Below are 20035 nucleotides of genomic sequence, written 5' to 3'. Positions count from 1 at the left end.
ATATATATATACATATAGATATATATATACATATACATAGATTAAGGTTATGTCACGGAGAAATATATTTAATTTGTCAGAATGAAACAAAATTGTTTTTTATGTCAATCAGTTTCCTTTGCATTCACTAGATTGCAAATTAAAACAAGAAAAAGAGCAATCAGAGATTGCAAACCCTTGCCAGGAAGTATTTTCAGTGGTTTTTAAGGCTTTTGTGTTAAAACAAATATGGCGGCCGTACCAAGTGACCGATGACGTCATCATTAGTTTTTTCTAAACTAATATATTCCTTGATTATGCTTAAGAAATTTCATCTGGATCGGATGAAGTTTTGTACTTGTCGAATTATGACGTCATCAAGGAGGCACCTATGACATCATCATGAACATATTTTATTCCCCATGGAGAGTTCTTTACAGTGAGCCATGTCTAAATTTTTTCTATTCAGTGCTTTCGGAGATATAGAGGTGCAAAGGTTTTCGGTTTTTCCAAGATGGCGGCCGAACCACGTGACCGATGACGTCATCATTATTTTTTTTTCTCCACCAGTTTATGCCGACATGGCGCTCAAGAAATTTCATCTCGATTGGATGAAGTTTTGTACTTGTCGAATTATGGCATCATAATGGAGGCACCTATGACATCATCATTAACATATTTTATTCCCCATGGAGAGTTCTTTACAGTGAGCCATGTCTCAATTTTTTCTATTCAGCGCTTTCCGAGATATGGAGGCGCAAAATTTTTCGATTTTTCCAAGATGGCGGACGAAACACGTGACCTATGACGTCATAATTATCATTTTAAAAAATCTACAGGTGGAGTTGCACCTATGGTGAAAATTTCCTGTCAATCGGACCAACAGTTGCAGAGAAAATCATATTTATTCTGTGCAGACAAACAAACAGACAAATGAAAAATCGGTCAGAAAGACTTGCTTTTTTTTAATGTGCTTTCTTTTTGATTTGCCAACCACTCCCCGCCATCACTGTCGTCTCTCCAACGCACAATCCCATGAGATATTATGCGGAAAGGACAACCCAAAACCAATTATCATCTTTTTGATTCGTATGTAAACATCATTAAAAGTAAATAATGACCTCTGCCAAAGTTCAAACGACGTGGGTTTAATCTCAACATGAGAGAATTCCACATATCTATTTGGGCGGTGTATAAGCTAACAGATCGCTGTCTCCATCGATCTTGCCAAGGCCGTAACACCTATCGGCTCAAAATCCTTTTAACTGTTGACTTGGTGGTTTTTACAATGAAGGAAACACGTATCGGGAGTACATACGACAGAGCGATTGTGAATGTGACAGCTCTGAGGCGTCTTTCGCTTCACATCGCAGTGACGGTGAGCACCAACATGGCGGCTGTAAGATTAAAATCTGGCTTCAAGTCCCCTCACCACCCAAAATCTATTCCGGCGAATCTATTCCGGCAAGTAACCAACCAACCAACATACTTGCCGGAATTTATTCCGGCAAGTAACCAACCAACCAACATACTTGCTGGAATCTATTCCGGCAAGTAACCAACCAACCAACATACTTGCCGGAATCTATTCCGGCAAGTAACAAACAGACAAACAGACAGGGGTGAAAACATAACCTCCATCCACCTTTGATGGCGGAGGTAACAAAATCAGGATGAAGGTCCCAATGAAAATCCGCCTCATCGCGGATTCATTTAAACCGTCGAATTCTTCCTCTGTATCACTCCGCCTCGCCCCGGCTTTACGCTGCGGTCACGATTTTCGCGTTTTGGGTGACCTTGAGCTTGACCTTGGGCCTAGAGAGTTAAAAATTGGGTACAGTCTATTCCAGGGCAAGGCAAATATGTGTGTAAAGTATGGCGATGCTATGTGCAGCGATGTAAATGTAGTACTACGCACAAGCAGACAGACAGACTAGAAATCGGTCAGAGACCGAGGACTTGCCGGAATGTACTTTTTTATTGACCTTGAGTTTGACCTTTCAAGGTCACTCAAGGTCAAAGGTCATGGTGCCAAATGAAATGTCGTATGTGGCTTCCTATATGTCAGTAACAGTAAGTGTATGCATATCTCTTGTACTTTTAGAGTTATAGTGGTTTGAAATATATTTTGAATGAAAACTCGACCCCCCTGATTTCACGTTTTGGGTGACCTTGAGCTTGACCTTGGGCCTAGAGAGTTAAAAATTGGGCACAGTCTATTCCAGGGCAAGGCAAATGTGCTTCAAGTATGGCGATGCTATGTGCAATGATGTAGACGTAGTATTGCGCACAACCAGGCAGACAGACAGACAGACTAGAAATCGGTCAGAGACCGAGGACTTGCCGGAATGTACTTTTTTATTGACCTCGAGCTTGACCTTGGGCCTAGAGTTAAAAATTGGGCACAGCCTATTCCAGGGCAAGGCAAATATGTGTGTAAAGTATGGTGATGCTATGTGCAACGATGTAGACATAGTACTGCACACAAACAGACAGACAAACCAACCAACCAACCAACATACTTGCCGGAATTTTTTCCGGGAAGTAACAACCAACCAACCAACATACTTGATGGAATTTTTTCCGGCAAGTAACAAACAAACAGACAGACAGACTACAAATCGGTTAGAGACCGAGGACTTGCCGGAATGTACTTTTTTATTGACCTTGAGTTTGACCTTTCAGGGTCACTCAAAGTCAAAGGTCATGGTGCCAAATGAAATGTCGTATGTGACTTCCTATATGTCAGTAACAGTAAGTGTATACATATCTCATGTACTTTTAGATTTATAGTGGTTTGAAATATATTTTAAATGAAAACTCGACCCCCCTGATTTCACGTTTTGGGTGACCTTGAGCTTGACCTTGGGCTAGAGAGATAAAAATTGGGCATAGTCTATTCCAGGGCAAGGCAAATATGTGTGTAAAGTATGACGATGCTATGTGCAACGATGTCGACGTAGTACTGCGCACAGACAGACAGACAGACTGACAGACAAACCAACCAGCCAACATACTTGCCGGAATCTATTCCGGCAAGTAACAAACAGACAAACAAACGGACTCAAATGCAATACCCTCTCCTCTGGTGAGGGTAATAACTTTGCTTCTTTAATCATTGGCCTACTTGAGGTTTTAACAATGGTTTTAAACTTAACTAACATTAATCGCAATAAAATGGTATTTAGCTTTATCAAGAAATGTATTGATGATCATGTGATTGGCAAGACTGAACTGAGGTCCCCTCCCTCCCCACCCCCCTTTCAATCTACAATGTACACCCTTTCCCAAATCTGTTCTTTTCTGCCACCAGATACTCCATGAACACTTTGCAGAGTTTAAGCAGGAGATTGAAGGACCGGGCATGGCACGAATGGCGGTGCTAGGAGAGCTTGGCACAACTGTAATGGGACTACAGGGAAGAGGCAGGATGTCAGTGCATGAACAGCTGCAGCGGACAACACGCCTCTGGGGAAAACTGCAGAAGGACATGGCTCAGAGGGACCAGGTTTGAGGCCTTGTGTTTGCACGAATTTACATTTACTATTGATTTATTTATAATGCTACTCATTTTTTGGAAATGAAAATGATTGGTTACAAGCCTTTGAGTAAAGATCATTACAATAGACGTTATTTGTTTTGACATATTTGAAAATGCAACAGCATTTGCTCAATTTTTTCAGTACAGTATTAATGTAATGGCAAACAATAAATTAGTTAAAAAAACTTATGAAAAACAGTAGATTGCCCCACTGGTATGCCTTAAAAAGATGGCTGCCGAACCACATGACTGATGACATCATCATTTTTTTTCTCTTGACCAATTCATCTCTAGATCACACTCAATAAATTTCATACTGATTGGATCAAGCGTTCTACTTGTCGATTTATGACTTCGTAATGAAATCACCTATGACATCATCATTATGACATAAATAGTTTTTTCCAAGATGGCGCCCTACTACGTAACCTATGACGTCATAATTATCATTAAACATTTCTACAAGAAGAGGCGCTCCTATGGTGAAAACTTCATGTCAATTGGACCAACGGTTGCAGAGAAAACGAATTGTAGAGGGAATAAACCCACAAAATGTTGGTGGAAGGGACATACATGCATATATACACTGGACGGACAGACAAACATTGGCTTTGTTGTCTCCTCTCGGCGGTCATTTGTGGTCCATTTACTTTCATTCTCCCATTGTTTCTTTTCACCACATCCTCTTTTTTCCAGTCTTTCTTTTCACCCCATAATTCCCCCGAACATCTTACCCTTTGTTTAAATTCTTAATTCAAAAAAAAAACTCCAAAATTTTTTTCTTTCCTTCTTTGTTTGTGTTCGTTCGTTCTTCGACCACGTGTTTCACCCACTGAACGGAAAATATATAGAATGACCATTGCCATTCACACCACACAGATGGAGATGTAGCTACCGGGCGCCATCTTGGTTGGCACTCGATGTGGGCGATGGTGATTTCCGTCATGCGTTTGCACGCACTGATCTCTATACAAACTGGATCGGAAGGGAAGCTCATTTTTTGAAGCCATATGTCCGCCATCTTTGCTCCCCCACGATTCCCCAAAACGAATGTCATTTACCGATGTAATGTGATTCCTCTTCTTCATTCAAATCGACCGCTACGGTTTTTATAACCGTAAGTAGCATACGATGGCATTTCATCAATCCTGGAATAATGCTTTTTCAACCCTGGAACGGATTAAAATCATTTCGGAATGGAATAAAATAAAGTGGGAAGGTGGAATTTTCGTAGGAAATATGCTGATAAATAAATATTAAATTCTTTAAATTCCCTCTAATTAAATATTAAATATTAAATAAATTAAATATTCTAATAATAAATTATAATATTAAATATTAAATATAATTAAATAATTTAATTAAATATTAAATAATATTAATATTAATAGTAAATATTAATAGTAATTAAATATTCTTTAAAAATTTAAAGAATAGGAAAATAGGACTGCGTTTACTTTTTCATGGCTGATAATATAACATGGATCTGCAAAATAAATTGGTATGTGAATACTTGTATACCATATTTGTGGTCAAGTGTTGGTTTTGTTTTGTTTTGTTTTTTCATTCCACATGGCACAATATTCTTACTGAAGTGAGTACCATTGAAAATAAATTGCATCCATTTATCAAAGAATCAGAATCAGAAGAGTATAGTGAAAACAAACTTCTGAGTTATACTTCTGGGCAGAGAAACATGATGGTCATAGTAAATATTTTTGTTATTCTCCTCCAAGACACGTCAGGATATTGCCAAATTATGATAAATTATAATTACAGAATATAAAATAGCAACATGTGTACACTGTATCATGTGTGTTCTATAATCTCAACTGGTGCTTGAACAAAATCAGTTTGGACATCTGCTTCCTGACTTTCTCTCCGGTGATGGCTTCCGTCTCCTTTTTCCCAAGATGAAAGAGTTTGATTCGACAATAACAAGAAGCTGCTATCTTCACTAGGTTATGAATATGATTATCTTCCACTGCAGTTTCAAACTGGTGTGAGTGCAGTTCAGGAAATAAGTCCATATGAACAGTATTGCCCATAACAGCCATGGATACTGCAGCTGAAATTCCGGATCCTTGAGGAAGATTCCCATTTGTCGTCTTCAGTAGTCGTTGAAACCATTTCTCTGTTTCCAAGCATGTGACAATGACGCTTGATGATGCTTTCTGGAGGCCCCCGTGGTCTTTCATCCTCAATAAATCATGGCAACTACCATCTGAAGTAGTAAGTGCTATCGCACAAGACACGCAGTCGATTCTCTTCTTCATCATGCGAACTACATAGCCAGTGATGTAGCTAACAGCCGCCTCTTTGTATTGTGAAACTGTTTCGAAGTTTGGCGTGTCAGCGTAGTCATGGTCATCTTGTGATGGTTTTCTGTCGATGATGTCATATTTGCATGCAATGTTGATTGTCGATTGTGTAATGTTCTGAACTGGAAGAATGTCAGTGTGATGATCTAAGAGGGAACAGTTTCCAGTACCATTTTTTACATGATGTCACATTAGGAGGCGCTTGTCGGTCGACTGCAATTGACGAGCCGTAGGATTGTTGTTAAATCTTCCACATTAACGTACCGCTGCGAAGAAAAGTTCCAGATGGTCTTGACTGAATTTGTACGTCAGTAGATACTTCATGGGGGCATCCGCACTGTCTACAAGTTCTGAGAATAATTTTCTCATGCTTTCCATACTCGCCACAAAGCTGATGAAGGCAGTCTTCCTCGGCCCTTGATACTGTTACGTGGTCCTCCCGGTAACTACCTGGTCTTGGTGACCCCCGAACCGTGGGAGGACCCCACCAGAAAGATCTCTGATTTATACGCTTTCGTAGCGCAATCATTATGAAAGACACAATAATTCAAGTCAATAAGAAACCCCACACCAAGGATCCGGATTACTTAATAATATATTCTCCATCCATCATCAGCAATCAACAATCCATCAACAATCTTACTAAGATGGCCATCTCATAAATTTCCCCCCTTTCCCCACTCACGACCCCTCAATGGTCACTGTCCCTCACAATGTCTCTGGGCCCCTCCAAACCAAGGTGAAGGTCGACTTCTCCGCACACGGGCGGTTGAACGAACCCCTGGCTGACGTGTTCCAAACGTGCACGTCGCGTACCGGGAACAGCTGCTGCAGCGCACACCTCCTTGCAAAGCAAAGCGGGCAAAGCAAAGCGCAGCTTGCAAAGCGCGCGAGGCGCAAGGTGCGACCCGTACGCGTCCTTGTAGACGTTGAGGCGAACTGTGCCGGACGCTTGGTTCCGTGCACGAACCCACGGCAACTTGACGTGTAATCGGTAATTACCCCGCGCAGGTAACTCCTTTCGCCAGACGGGCTTTCAAACGCAGCGTCCCCCACGCTGCTCAATATCGACACCGCTCGCGTCGTAGCTGGGCGAGGAAGAAGAAGATAGCCGCTTCTCCCTGACCTCGTGTCTTTTTCTTCTTCCGGGTCATCATCCCGTTTCCGGTCTCCTGTTATCCGGAGCCTCTCTAACCATTTAACCACAACAACCTTTAATAGAATAAACATTAATAAGCAATGACATGAATAGTAATTCACCTAAACCCGGAATCCATAACAATACATTGGAGTCCCATTCAGTGGAGTTCGTACATCCATACGCTGTACAGGATGGCATCTTTCCTCACAGCAACTTGCTGTCTAAAGTCAATTTGAATCGAATGTTTTGTTGAAATTTCGATTTAATTATTTTATAAAATATAGCAGGCATTGTCTTTTGATAAAGACAATGAACGGACGCAGATTTTCTGGGGGAACCAATATGGCGACGAATCTACTTCCGGTGACTTCACAGCGAATGGACCGATTAGCGTTGATTTGGCGTCGAGCCTCCCAATCCAGTTAGTATAGAGATCAGTGTTTGCATGTAATTCAGAGCGAAAAGTGATTGCGTTTTTTCACCTTTTGTGCGATCGTTTTTCAATAGCAAACCTATCACAGTTACTACAACACTTTCCTTTATCCTTTCCTTTTCACAAAAAAAAAATTCGAGAACAAATATTGTTAATTTGGGAGCGTGAATAACTCGGGACATTTTCCTGAAACTTGTGAAGAGTCACGTTTAAAACAAACGAGATCCGCGAAGCGAGTCGGTCGAGTCGTGCTAACCAAGATGGCGACACGGCGGCTACACTTTTCACGGAGTATGAGCGTTTTATATATTTTCAATTCAGTGGTTTCACCCCACCCGTTTTTTTTCCTCTCCTTCCTTCATAACTCAATCCCCTCCAGCCAAAAGACCTTTCCAATTCTATTTTTCACCATACTCCAACTTTCTCCTTCTTCCTGTGATCCACTTTCACCTAACCTTCAAAAAAACCGCTGATCTCTATACTAACTGGAGATTGCCACATCCTTGGAAACAGAGAAATGTTTTCAACGACTACTGAAGATGACAAATGGGAATCTTCCTCAAGGATCCGGAATTTCAGCTGCAGTATCCATGGCTGTTATGGGCAATACTGTTCATATGGACTTATTTCCTGAACTGCACTCACACCAGTTTGAAACTGCAGTGGAAGATAATCATATTCACAACCTCGTGAAGATAGCAGCTCCTTGTTATTGTCGAATCAAACTCTTTCATCTTGGGAAAAAGGAGACGGAAGCCATCACCGGAGAGAAAGTCAGGAAGCAGATGTCCAAACTGATTTTGTTCAAGCGCCAGTGAGATTATAGAACACACATGATACAGTGTACACATGTTGCTATTTTATATTCTGTAATTATAATTTATCATAATTTGGCAATATCCTGACATGTCTTGGAGGAGAATAACAAAAATATTTACTATGACCATCATGTTTCTCTGCCCAGAAGTATAACTCAGAAGTTTGTTTTCACTATACTCTTCTGATTCTGATTCTTTGATAAATGGATGCAATTTATTTTCAATGGTACTCACTTCAGTAAGAATATTGTGCCATGTGGAATGAAAAAACAAAACAAAACAAAACCAACACTTGACCACAAATATGGTATACAAGTATTCACATACCAATTTATTTTGCAGATCCATGTTATATTATCAGCCATGAAAAAGTAAACGCAGTCCTATTTTCCTATTCTTTAAATTTTTAATGAATATTTAATTACTATTAATATTTACTATTAATATTAATATTATTTAATATTTAATTAAATTATTTAATTATATTTAATATTTAATATTATAATTTATTATTAGAATATTTAATTTATTTAATATTTAATATTTAATTAGAGGGAATTTAAAGAATTTAATATTTATTTATCAGCATATTTCCTACGAAAATTCCACCTTCCCACTTTATTTTATTCCATTCCGAAATGATTTTAATCCGTTCCAGGGTTGAAAAAGCATTATTCCAGGATTGATGAAATGCCATCGTATGCTACTTACGGTTATAAAAACCGCAGCGGTCGATTTGAATGAAGAAGAGGAATCACATTACATCGGTAAATGACATTCGTTTTGGGGAATCGTGGGGGAGCAAAGATGGCGGACAAATGGCTTTAAAAAATGAGCTTCCCTTCCTATCCAGTTAGTATGGAGATCAGTGAAAAAAACATGAACGAAGAATTTAATAAGTTGGCCTCTCCTCTCCGGCCTTGCTCCCCCAGCTCTCTCTGTGCTCTGTCCCCCAAATATTCCTGCAGGTCGCACAAGATTTGCCAGCAACCCTCTGATAGTTAAACTGCCCAAATCAAGATGCTCTGCTCACCTTCACTCCTTCATTCCTCTTTTCTCCCACCTCTGGAACAAACTCCCTCACTCTCTTCAATCCCACTCCTCCCTCCAGGTCTTTAAAACAGCTGTTCACCACCATCTCTTATCCTGATCTTTTCTACCCCCGTTAATTCACCCCAGATACACCTTTTTGAAATACCGACTCATTTCCTGGAAGTCGTTGCAGTGTCCATGTGTTTTCTACCTCTCCCACCCACCCCTTCCCATGCCCCTCTCCCCAAGCCCTCTCCCTCCTACAGATCTCCTGATGTGCCTGTTCACTACTGTTGTACTTGTGTGCTTCCCTCTCTTCCCCCCATCTTGTCTCCCGCTCCCTTTATCATATGTTTTATGTGTCAGTTTGTTTTTATGTGATTAATGTTAGCTCTTACACGAGCCTCGATCTTGTACACAAAAAAATATCAAAACAAAAAAACACTTTCAGATTATTTCTACCTTATTTATTTTTTCCGTAAAAAATTTCTACATTATTTATTTGGACAAAATATGAGAAAGATTATTTATTTCTCATATTATATCTTTCCCGAAGATTATTTCAGTAAAAAAATTCTTCCTTATTCTTCTACAGAACCATTGAACAGATCAATAGAAAACTTCACATACATCTTCAGTGGACCAGCATGTTTCAAGTTTGAAAAGGAGACGTATATCTGTAAAATAAAATGGCTGCTACGGGTCAATCAAAATTAACCCTTTTTTTGACATCTGGAAGTTGATAGATTTCGAAGAAAACCGTTTTCTTAAGATTGGCTGCCAACTATATTATGTGTCTTTTATCCTTTGCAACCTCAAATGTCTTTTTGTGTTAATCTATTATGTAGGTCGTCATTTGAAATTATTGCACAGTGTGATTGTAATGTTCATTTTCCTGCCCTGCCATGTATGCATTTTTGTAGAACCTGCGGGTGGCTCGGGAGGTGCATTCATTTTGCCAACAGGCTGAAGAGCTGACAGATGTATTGCACCAGCACCAAGTATCCATGAGTGGAGGGGAAGCACCACCAGACCTCAATGGTATCTTACTCGCTTGGCGTCGACATGCCAACTCACAGGTACCGTGGCACACAGATGCATTAGACCCACATTTGCTTGTTTGAATCTTATGATGATGGCACTCAAACACAACTGAATGCCCGTGCCTCGTTCTTTCTCAGCGTGACCTGGAAGTGACTGGAGAAAAAGTCAAGCGTTTAGCCAGAGAGGTGACGAGGTTATCTCAGGCCCACCCAAAAGCCTCTGAACCATTACAAGAGCAACTTTATATCGTGAATCAGGAATGGGAGAAGATACAGCGTATGGCAGAGGAAAGTGCAACAAACTTGCGTCACAATGAGGAGTTTCTTCAGTTCATGGCAGAACTTCATGAATTGGAGTGAGTGAAAAACTTAGGCACATTTGTGCAAAATCACTTTTATCAATTGCTGCTTAACAGTCAATTACACTTTGATGAACATGTGTTTTCAGCTCAAATGAAAATATGGACTCAGTATTTGCCAAATTGACTACATGCTCATTATCCCTCAAGGCTCCTTCCCCCTGTCGGTATTTTGTGAATATAAGTTCTTTCCTTCACTGTATCGCTTGTTTCTTTGATGTTCTTCCCCCCAATCCCTACCTCCCCCGAACATCTTACCCTTTGTCTAAAGTTTTAAATACAAAAAAAATAAAAATTCCTGTATTATTTCCTTCTCTCCTCGCGGACACGTGCTTGTTGTCTCGCCCCGCCCCATTTATCTCCTTTTTCTTACACCTCTCCAGCTGATACTCTCCTTTCCAACTATAGTTTCCACCACACTCATTCAACCCTTTCTCCTTCTTTCTCAAATCCACGTGCTCACTTCAGGGACTTTTCCCAGATTGTTTTTTCATGGTTTTGTTTAAATATTATTTAAATATGTTGCAAATTTCCCCTGAAGTGTTTTATTCAGTGGTTTATTACAACATGCTGTTTTCTTCCGATTTAAAAGGCTTTTTTCAATTTCCTCTTCAATACATTCCACTTCAAAAAAAAATTCAATCACTTAGTGCTTCCTCCCTACATTCTCTAAACTCACCTTCATTCCATCCATCCTCTATCGTTTTCAAACTGATCTCTGACTTGAAAATCACAAGAAACCCAGTTTGTAATAATACTAATAATAAATATTTATTGTCCCATATTCAGGGAAATTATTCTTTGTTCGTTTGTAATAAATGTTCTAATTAATAATAATAAATGTTCGTTTGTCATTAATCATCCACTTTCTAAACTCCCCCCTCACACCTCCCCTCCTAAAGTCCCCTCTCACCCCTCTCCTCCAAAACTCCCCCCTCACCCCTTCCTTTCAATTCTCCCCCCTTGCCCCCCCCTTCAAATCTCCCCCCTCACCCCTCCCCTTCAAATCTCCCCCCTCCCCCCCACCATCTTTCTCCCATTCTCCCCCCTCCCCCGTCCTCAAAGCCACCTCCTCCCCACTTCATCTCCCTTCTATCTCATACCTCCACCTCCTCCAACCTTCTACCTTGCTCTGCCCCCCTCAAACAACTCACTGTGCCTCATCCCATCACAATCAAACCTCTTGTCCTCCTCATCCTTCCCTTTCTCGTAGCTCTTCTGCAATTTCTGACACACTACCAACAGCTCTCCCTACCTCCCCCTCTCACCCCTCATCTTACCCTTCCCCTCCCCTCTCCTGTGCTGTACCCGATGCTCCCCCTCCCTCTTCCTTAACGGTATGGACCTCAAACATCCGGGGCCTTCGCTCAAACCTGACTGATCTCTCCATACAGGTTGCTTCTGGCAAGCCGGCAACAAATACATGACTTTCAAAATGACGTATGAATGCAAATTGAGACCCTTTGCCTTTGTGTGTGTTTACACTGACTCCGTTTTCTGCTTGACGGGTACTTTATTTTAACCTGCCATTGCTAGTGTGAAAATCTGTGATTCAAATAATCATTTAAACATAATTTTCAGTATTTGTATGAAAGACAGGCAATTTCAAATTGCTTAACTGTAATTGTTCTGTTTATGAATGCAAATCAGACTGACGGACATTTACGATATGTGATAATTATCTGTGGATGAGAGGTTTCCGGTTCAAATATTTTCATGTTGATACAATTAGCTCGCGATGGCCGTGATTATAACACACACACACACACACACACACACACACACACACACACACACACACACACACACACACACACACATCTTCTTTCACCAATAGATGCAAAATTCTTGTATAATTTCTCTTGTAACCCCAGAGCCAAACAGGATATTGTGTGTGTGTGTGTGTGTGTGTGTGTGTGTGTGTGTGTGTGTGTGTGTGTGTGTGTATATATGTATGTGTGTATATATATACTAGCTTGGCTCGGCTCGCTGCGCTCGCCTCACTAAGCGTCGATACTGAGGAACGGGCTTATTTTAACTGATTTTATAAACAATTGAAGTTGAAAAAATAATGTTTTTCCCAAAAAAATTCCCCCAAAAAATTAATAATAATAATTGGAAATTTTTTCAAAAGAAATACCCTTAGGACATACCGACGGGAGAGATATGTGCATACCAGAAGTTTGGTACGATTTCACAAAAGTTTGAGAAAGTAGTTCAGTGACAACACAGGACAGGACAGACGCTGCACAAATATATATATAAAAACCACCGTTTAGAGGCCATTTTTCCCCGCAAAGCAGGGGTTGGCCTTTTCGGGGACCGTGGTTGTTGTATGAAAAGACAGGCAATTTCAAATTGCTTAACTGTAATTGTTCTGTTCATGAATGCAAATCAGACTCACGGACATTTACGATATGTGATAATTATCTGTGGATGAGAGGTTTCCGGTTCAAATATTTTCATGTTGATACAATTAGCTCGCGATGGCCGTGATTATAACACGCACACACACACACACACGTGTATATATATATATATATATATATATATATATATATATATCGAATTTAAATACAATATTCTATATATAAAACGGCGCTCATAGCCCATACAGTTCCCACTCCAACCCCCTCTTCAAAACATGATTAATCGTAAATATCATCATTTTAAATTTACCCTGTTCATCGACAAGCCACATATATGACCTCACCAGTGTTAAGACGCACAAGCCACAAAGGTTTGTGTCGAAAACACCCGTCTACGATCCTTCGGGCCCTTCATAGGCCCACATGGTTGAGAGATTTTGCAGTACTTTTTGCAGTTTTTGTAGCAAGATATCAACCTTTTGGATGAGTTTATCAGAAAGTTCTCCAAAACGTTTGTTATACAGAAGCACACCCCTTCCCCGCAAGTACTTTTTCAACTATTTTTGGCTTCTTTGAAAGCTTGGTGAGTCGTATCATGCTACTATCCTTATCTGGCACATTTGATACACGTCCAGGTTACCACGATGGACTTTGTTACTATGGATTTCTGTGCATGTGCGCCGAGCAATCTGGGGCGGATTACATCATTTCGAAAGTCACATATTCATTGGAATTATATGAGGCATTTTCTGACTGGGTGGATCAGGGAAGTACAATGAATGTAGTACATCTAGATTCTAGACTTTCAAGAAACATTTGTCAAGGTGCCACATAGAAGGCTGTTGGCTAAGGTATTTGCTGAGTAAACACCTGAGGTGTCAAGCAGCAAGATTGTAAACTAACTGGATTGGAAACTGGCTTAATGATAACAAGCAAAAGGTGGCTGTGAATGGGACACACACATACACAAGTCTTGGTGGGAGGCTGTGAGTAGTGGGATACTTCAGGGATTAGTTCTGGAACTGTTATTTATTCATTATTTACATCAATGATTTGGACATTGTGGCTGAGACTAATAAGCTTGCCAAATATGCCAATGTCACTATATGCTTGGAGGTAAGGCAGGCAGCATGGAGGGGAGGCAGGGGAAAGGGGGAGTGGAGGGGGTGATCAGATTCAGAAAAGTTTTGATATTTTCATAGATTGGACAAAAGATTGGCAGATGCAGTTTTAACATAAGGAGATGTCAGGTCCTAGGGATGGGTATGGATAATGATGATACAGAGACTACATAATGTAAGTTGTAAGGGACTGCTTTGGAGCATGTGATACAAGAGAAGGCTCTGGTGGTGGTAATGCAGGGGGTCGGTAGGCAGCTCAATGCCAGGCACGTATAGGTATAGTTAATGGGGTTTTACATTGTATTCATATTGAATAACTTATAAATCAAAAAAGGTCATGTTAACGCTGTACAGGAATTTAGTGAGGCATCATCTAGAATATTGTATTCAATTTTGGTGGCCACATCAGAGGAAGGACATAGTTGCAGTAGAGAGGGTTCAGTGTGGAGCAACTAGATTGATTATGAGGCTAACCAGACTCAGCTATGAAGAGCGACTGAAGGAGACGAGACTTTATTAACTACATAGGAGGGGATTACAAAGGGATCAGATAAATATATTTAAAATAATTAAGGGTAGAGATAGAATAAGTATGGAAATGGTTTGCAGCAGAATGGACAGTGATAGGACCGGGGGTCAAAGGTTGAGAGTGAAGTAGAGGAGCCATGAGATGACATTACGATATCAGTAACGGTCCTTCATTCAGAAAGTAATTGATGCATGGAATGGTGTCATTGGATAGGTAGTGGCAGCAGAAATGGTAGATGGATTCTAACTGGGATTTGGTGGGTACCTCGAGGCAATGCGGAAGGAGTGGTACATGGATATTGGCACAAATACTCCTGTGTTGAACTTCCTTGTATTTCCTTGTGTCCTGCTGCTGTTCACCCCAGATTGTCACTCGTCCATTGGAGTCGAGCCTGAAGATGCTAATCATTTATGGAAGTGTAACATAGACCTACCGTGCATGTAAACTATGACTTCTTAAAATATTCCTATTTGGTAGATCTATACATCATCGTTGCATGAGTCGCATTTCAAGTGCATATTCCCATCGCTGAATTGGCGTCTCCTGTCCCATCTGGTTTTGGTCTCTTTTGGCTGCCCATTTCAAGGTATTTTAGCTGCATGACCTACCTGCATGTATCTGGCCTACAATCTGCTGACCAATGACTGTGCAGTGCGCAAAGTCTGTGCAATAACACCTTGCCTCGTCTCATTTCCAACATGGCGACCACTCTTATAACCTCATATCCTGAGTCTACGTTGCCCAAGCAATTTATTTATGGTATCAGAGAGAGGTTGTTAGTCTTTGTATTATTATGTCACAAAGTTTACATGATCATTTATTTTCACGTGCACTCGTGCAGTTACTTACCTTGCAAAGACAAACCCAGCAGTCCGGTCTCGGGTACAGTCATTGAAGTGTGGTTGGGATCAGGCGAACCGATGATGGTTAAGACATCAATGACGTCATTTTTCATGAGCAATATAAAGAAAACGATTATCAATGAAAATGATGCTGCAACTAATGGTGAAATTGATACATTTCCTTTAACAAAGTTGTGCATATGTGAAATGGGGTGTTTCTTCATAGAATATGACTTTACCAGCTGTTTCTCATTCATATCCTGTTACTTGCAATGACACTAGGAATCCTCTGTAGCTATACTGTGTTGATTTGTTATTACTTGGAAAAAAATAAAAATCACAAGTATGTTGATCACTTTGGTTTGTGTTTGTGTGTTTGTCTGTCCGCTCACTTATACTCCAGGTCACAATTTTAAACTGATCTTCACAAAACTTCACCAAACGGTTGAGTTGCTGGTCCGACAGAATACTATTTATTTTTGAGGTCAAAAGGTCAATGGTCAACCACTTTTTTCGAATCTATAAAATCCTCATCTTTCATCCGATTCACTTCAAATTTGAATAGGGTTTTCATATCGGCGAACTCAATTCAACCATCAACTATTTTTGAGATCAACGTAAGTCATAAGATCAACATAGGCCAAAGGTCAATAACCTTTTCAAATTTCTAAAATCCTCAATTTTCATCCGATTTACTTGAAATTTGAATCGGATTTGCATATCAGCTGAATGTAGTCAACCACCATTTATTTTTGAGACCACCTTAGGCCAAAAGGCCAACATAGGCCAAAGGTCAATAACCTTTTCAAATTGCCAAAATCCTCAATTTTCATCTGATTGACTTGAAATTTAAATATGATTTTCATATCAGCGAACTGAATTCAACCACAAATTATATTTTAGGTTAACATAGGCCAAAAGGCAACATAGGCCAAATTTCTAAAATTGTCAATTTTCATCCAATAACTTAAAATTTGAAGACGATTTGCATATCAGGTCAGAGAATTCAACCCCCAATTATTTTTGAGGTCAAAAGGATGCTCTACCGAGTGCCATTGTACTTTGTTCTCTTTTGCCAAGTGTCTCTCTATGAGTGATTTTTCATTTGTTTGTTAATATATCCTTACAACTTGTATAATAGTATACTCATGTTATCTTGCCCTGCATTTTATAAATGTCAGAAGTATCTCAATGAGCCTTGGACAATATATTTTAAAGAAGAAGAAGAAGGAGGAGAAGCAGGTTATCCCAGCCACCCAAAATAAAGGAAAGGATGTTATATTGCAAAGTTATGAGTAAGTTTGTATTCTTTTTGCAGAGCCTGGTGTAGCCGAGTGGATGGGGTGATTCGAGGTGAGGAGCACCCCAAGGACATGCACGCTGCCGAGCTGGCGAGGCGTAGACATGAAGTGATGCGTCCAGAGCTGGAGAGGCGTCTAGAAAGACTGCACACACTTCACGAGGCCGCCAAACGACACGTAAAGAGTGGGCACCCACATGCTGAAGAGGTAAAAGCAAACAGTGGGACAGTAAGGAGAATAGAGGTCTAAAGCTCATTATACAGTGGGAAAATCATAAGAGGACATTATAAGAAGAAAAAAAATGTAAAGTACCATTAATGCAAAATATTAAACAAGAGCTTGTTGGCACACCTGTATTTGAGTGAGTGCGCCATATGCTCTGCAGATGTCCTGCGAGTGTTTGGATGTGGAAAGCATGCTGAAGAATGTGGCTGAACGCTGGGAAAAGAGCAGGGAGAGATTGGGTGATGTAGCAGCCAAACTACAGACGCAGCGTGCCCTGGAACTGGTTGAGGCCTGGATGGAAGCCCGAGAAGGCCTACTGACCCAGGACAACTATGGAGTAACTTGCATACATCTTAATGCATTTGGGCTGTTAGGAGATAGAGGGTGTAGCATTTTTGAGTGATACGTTTTATAATCTCACTTGCAGAATTTGGAATTATAGAGAAAATGATTCCTTAGAAATCTCTTTTTTGTGTGGGGACTTTCCAGGATTAAATATGGAAATGTCATTGGGAAATAAAACTTATAATTGTTTTACATTAATTACGAGTATTTTGGCTAGTTTGTGTCATTTTTGAAATGATGTTATCCTCTCCATGTGACTTTGTGTGCCGTACATTGCTGCAACCAGTAAGACGGAAGATGATCTATGATAATGATAAAGAATATCAATGAGGTACTGTAGTTTTGTTGTTACGATCATTGCTATTAGTAAAACTCTACAGATATTGGGATTGTTAAAAATTCGAAGTGCATTGACAAACACTTGTATTGTTAGGACTGGTTACGCTTCTTAAATCTGGGGATAATGCGCATGCAGCTGAGAGAGCAGGTAGGCAGTGTATCTGATTTCGTCACCCAACAAAGAATGTCCAGGCATGGGTCCGTCAGCACAATCTGGGGTAATATCTTGACAATAAGCTGGTAAAAAACTGCAAATGAGAACAATAGAGCCAGACTATGGAATGTCTACTGATTTAAAGCTGACAAGAGAAATTAATCTGATATAAAAGTCAGTGTTGAAGCATGGACAGACATATTAAGATGAGATCAAGCTGGATCTGAGCATGCAAAGATTGAGGAGAGAGAAACAAAATATGAAAGAGACTGTGGCAAAAGGTATTGCCGGACACTGAGGCCAATGCAAGGAAACCACAGCAGTCACCTTAAGCAAGGGGCATGAGTGAGTGGCACTGGGATGAAATGCAGGCTTGAATGAGCACTGCGAGCAGCCTTTCCGCCATGCTGCGACTACTCACAACAAATCTGTACTTCCGCATGCTGCGCCAGTTGTTTCCTGGTAGCCAACATTTTGATACATCGTATTGGAGATTGTGTGGAATTCTTATCTCTATTTTCATCCTGTCTGGACCTTGGAGGCAAGACACATCCTACACATCACATCCTAAGACATCAATTCAACTGCACCCGGTGTGAGATTCCAGCATAAACGCAATTGCTGGCAACCACCCGGCCTCCCAAAGGCTGGAGCGTATCCAATCAGACATGTTACAGGGCATGTTCCCTCACATGGTCCTGGTTTCTCACCCTCACTGATAGAGATTATTCCTGCACCCATGATGCAGAGATATCAGCAGAATCTGTGGCAAGGACAAAAAAGCCAACAAGGAAAGGTTTTACATATTTATTGTTTGGGTGAATGTTTAAGAGTTTCACTATGAGCAAGAAGGAATGTAAGAATCTAAGGTTTAACATATTTAGGTAGTGTACTTTGATAGAGTATAAATACATTGTTAATGGACAATTTCATAAATAATAGGTAAACCATTGAACCAGCCATGTCAGGAATGTTTGTAAACTTGTGACATGTAGTTTGTAATAAATAGGTTTACTTTTGAGAGGTTGAGTGGTTCATGGTAAAATTGGGGGATCAAGCAAAACTGCTGTGCAGGGTGAGCGACTCGGTTTCCTTCACACAATTTGACGCAGCGAAAGTTCCCTTGGACCTTGGTGAATAAAATCTGAGAGCTGAAACAGTCAACTGGACGTTGCTTTCTGTGTGATGCCCAGGATTCATGTCAGTTCTCATTCTTCAATTTCTTTGCCACTTCCTACATACAGCTTCCTACACCTCTCTACTGGCAGTTTGGCCCACTCTTCTTGTGCAAACTGCTCCAGTTCTCCCAGATTTGACGGGTGCCTTCTCCCAACTGCTGTTTTCAGATCTCCCCACAGGTGTTCAATGGGATTTAGATCTGGACTCATTGTTGGCCACTTCAGAACAGTCCAGAGTTTTGTCTTAAACAATTCCTGGATGCTTTTTGAAGTGTGTTTGGGGTCAATGTCCTGCTGCAAGACCCATGACCTTTGACGGAGACCCAGCTTTCTGACACTAGGTTGAACATTGCGCTCCAAAATGCCTTGGTAATCTCCTGATTTCATGATGCCGTGCACACATTCAAGGCACCCAGTGCCAGAGGCAGCACAGCAACCCCAAAACATCACTGAACCTCCTCCATGTTTGACTGTAGTGAAGGTGTTCTTTTCTTTGAAGGTTTCACTTTATTTTCTGTAAACATAGAGATGATGTGCTTTACCAAAAAGTTCTAATTTGGTCTCATCTGTCCACAAGACATTCTCCCAGAAGGATATTAGCTTGTTTAGGTGTGTTTTGGTACACTCCAATCAGGCTTTCTTTTGTCTCTCTCTCAGCAGTGGGGTCGCCTGCCATAGAACCCCCTTTCATTGAGTTGACGACGGATGGTGCAAGTTGAAACTGTCATACCTTGTGTCTGGAGGTCAGCTTGAATCTGTTTGGCAGTTGATTGAGGTGCTTTCTCCACCATTCAAACATTCATTCGCTGCAATCTTCGATCAAGCTTTCTCTTGTGGCCACATCCAGGGAGGTTGGCTACAGTGCCATGTGCCTTAAACTCCTAATTTTGGTGGACACAGGAACATCAAGGTCTCTGGAGATGGTATTTGGACTTGTAGCCTTAAGATTGTCCATGCTTGGCTAC

General features: G+C 40.6%; 1 protein-coding gene across 4 annotated transcripts in view; it reads left to right on the top strand.

The window, feature by feature from the left end:
- SPTBN5 (spectrin beta, non-erythrocytic 5) overlaps window positions 1-20035 on the top strand; it is a 305552-nt gene that overhangs the window by 225587 nt on the left and 59930 nt on the right. For all 4 annotated transcript variants that reach the window (XM_078781338.1, XM_078781331.1, XM_078781325.1 and 1 more), the window contains 5 exons: window positions 3293-3487; window positions 10189-10344; window positions 10447-10664; window positions 16847-17036; window positions 17215-17391. In XM_078781338.1, coding sequence (XP_078637464.1) covers window positions 3293-3487; window positions 10189-10344; window positions 10447-10664; window positions 16847-17036; window positions 17215-17391 — 936 coding nt within the window. The remainder of the gene's footprint in view (window positions 1-3292; window positions 3488-10188; window positions 10345-10446; window positions 10665-16846; window positions 17037-17214; window positions 17392-20035) is intronic.

Source organism: Myxine glutinosa, chromosome 1 (genome assembly GCF_964187855.1).
Source record: "Myxine glutinosa chromosome 1, kmMyxGlut1.1, whole genome shotgun sequence".
NCBI classification, from domain to species: domain Eukaryota; kingdom Metazoa; phylum Chordata; class Myxini; order Myxiniformes; family Myxinidae; genus Myxine; species Myxine glutinosa.
This window is presented reverse-complemented; position numbering and strand designations above follow the sequence as displayed.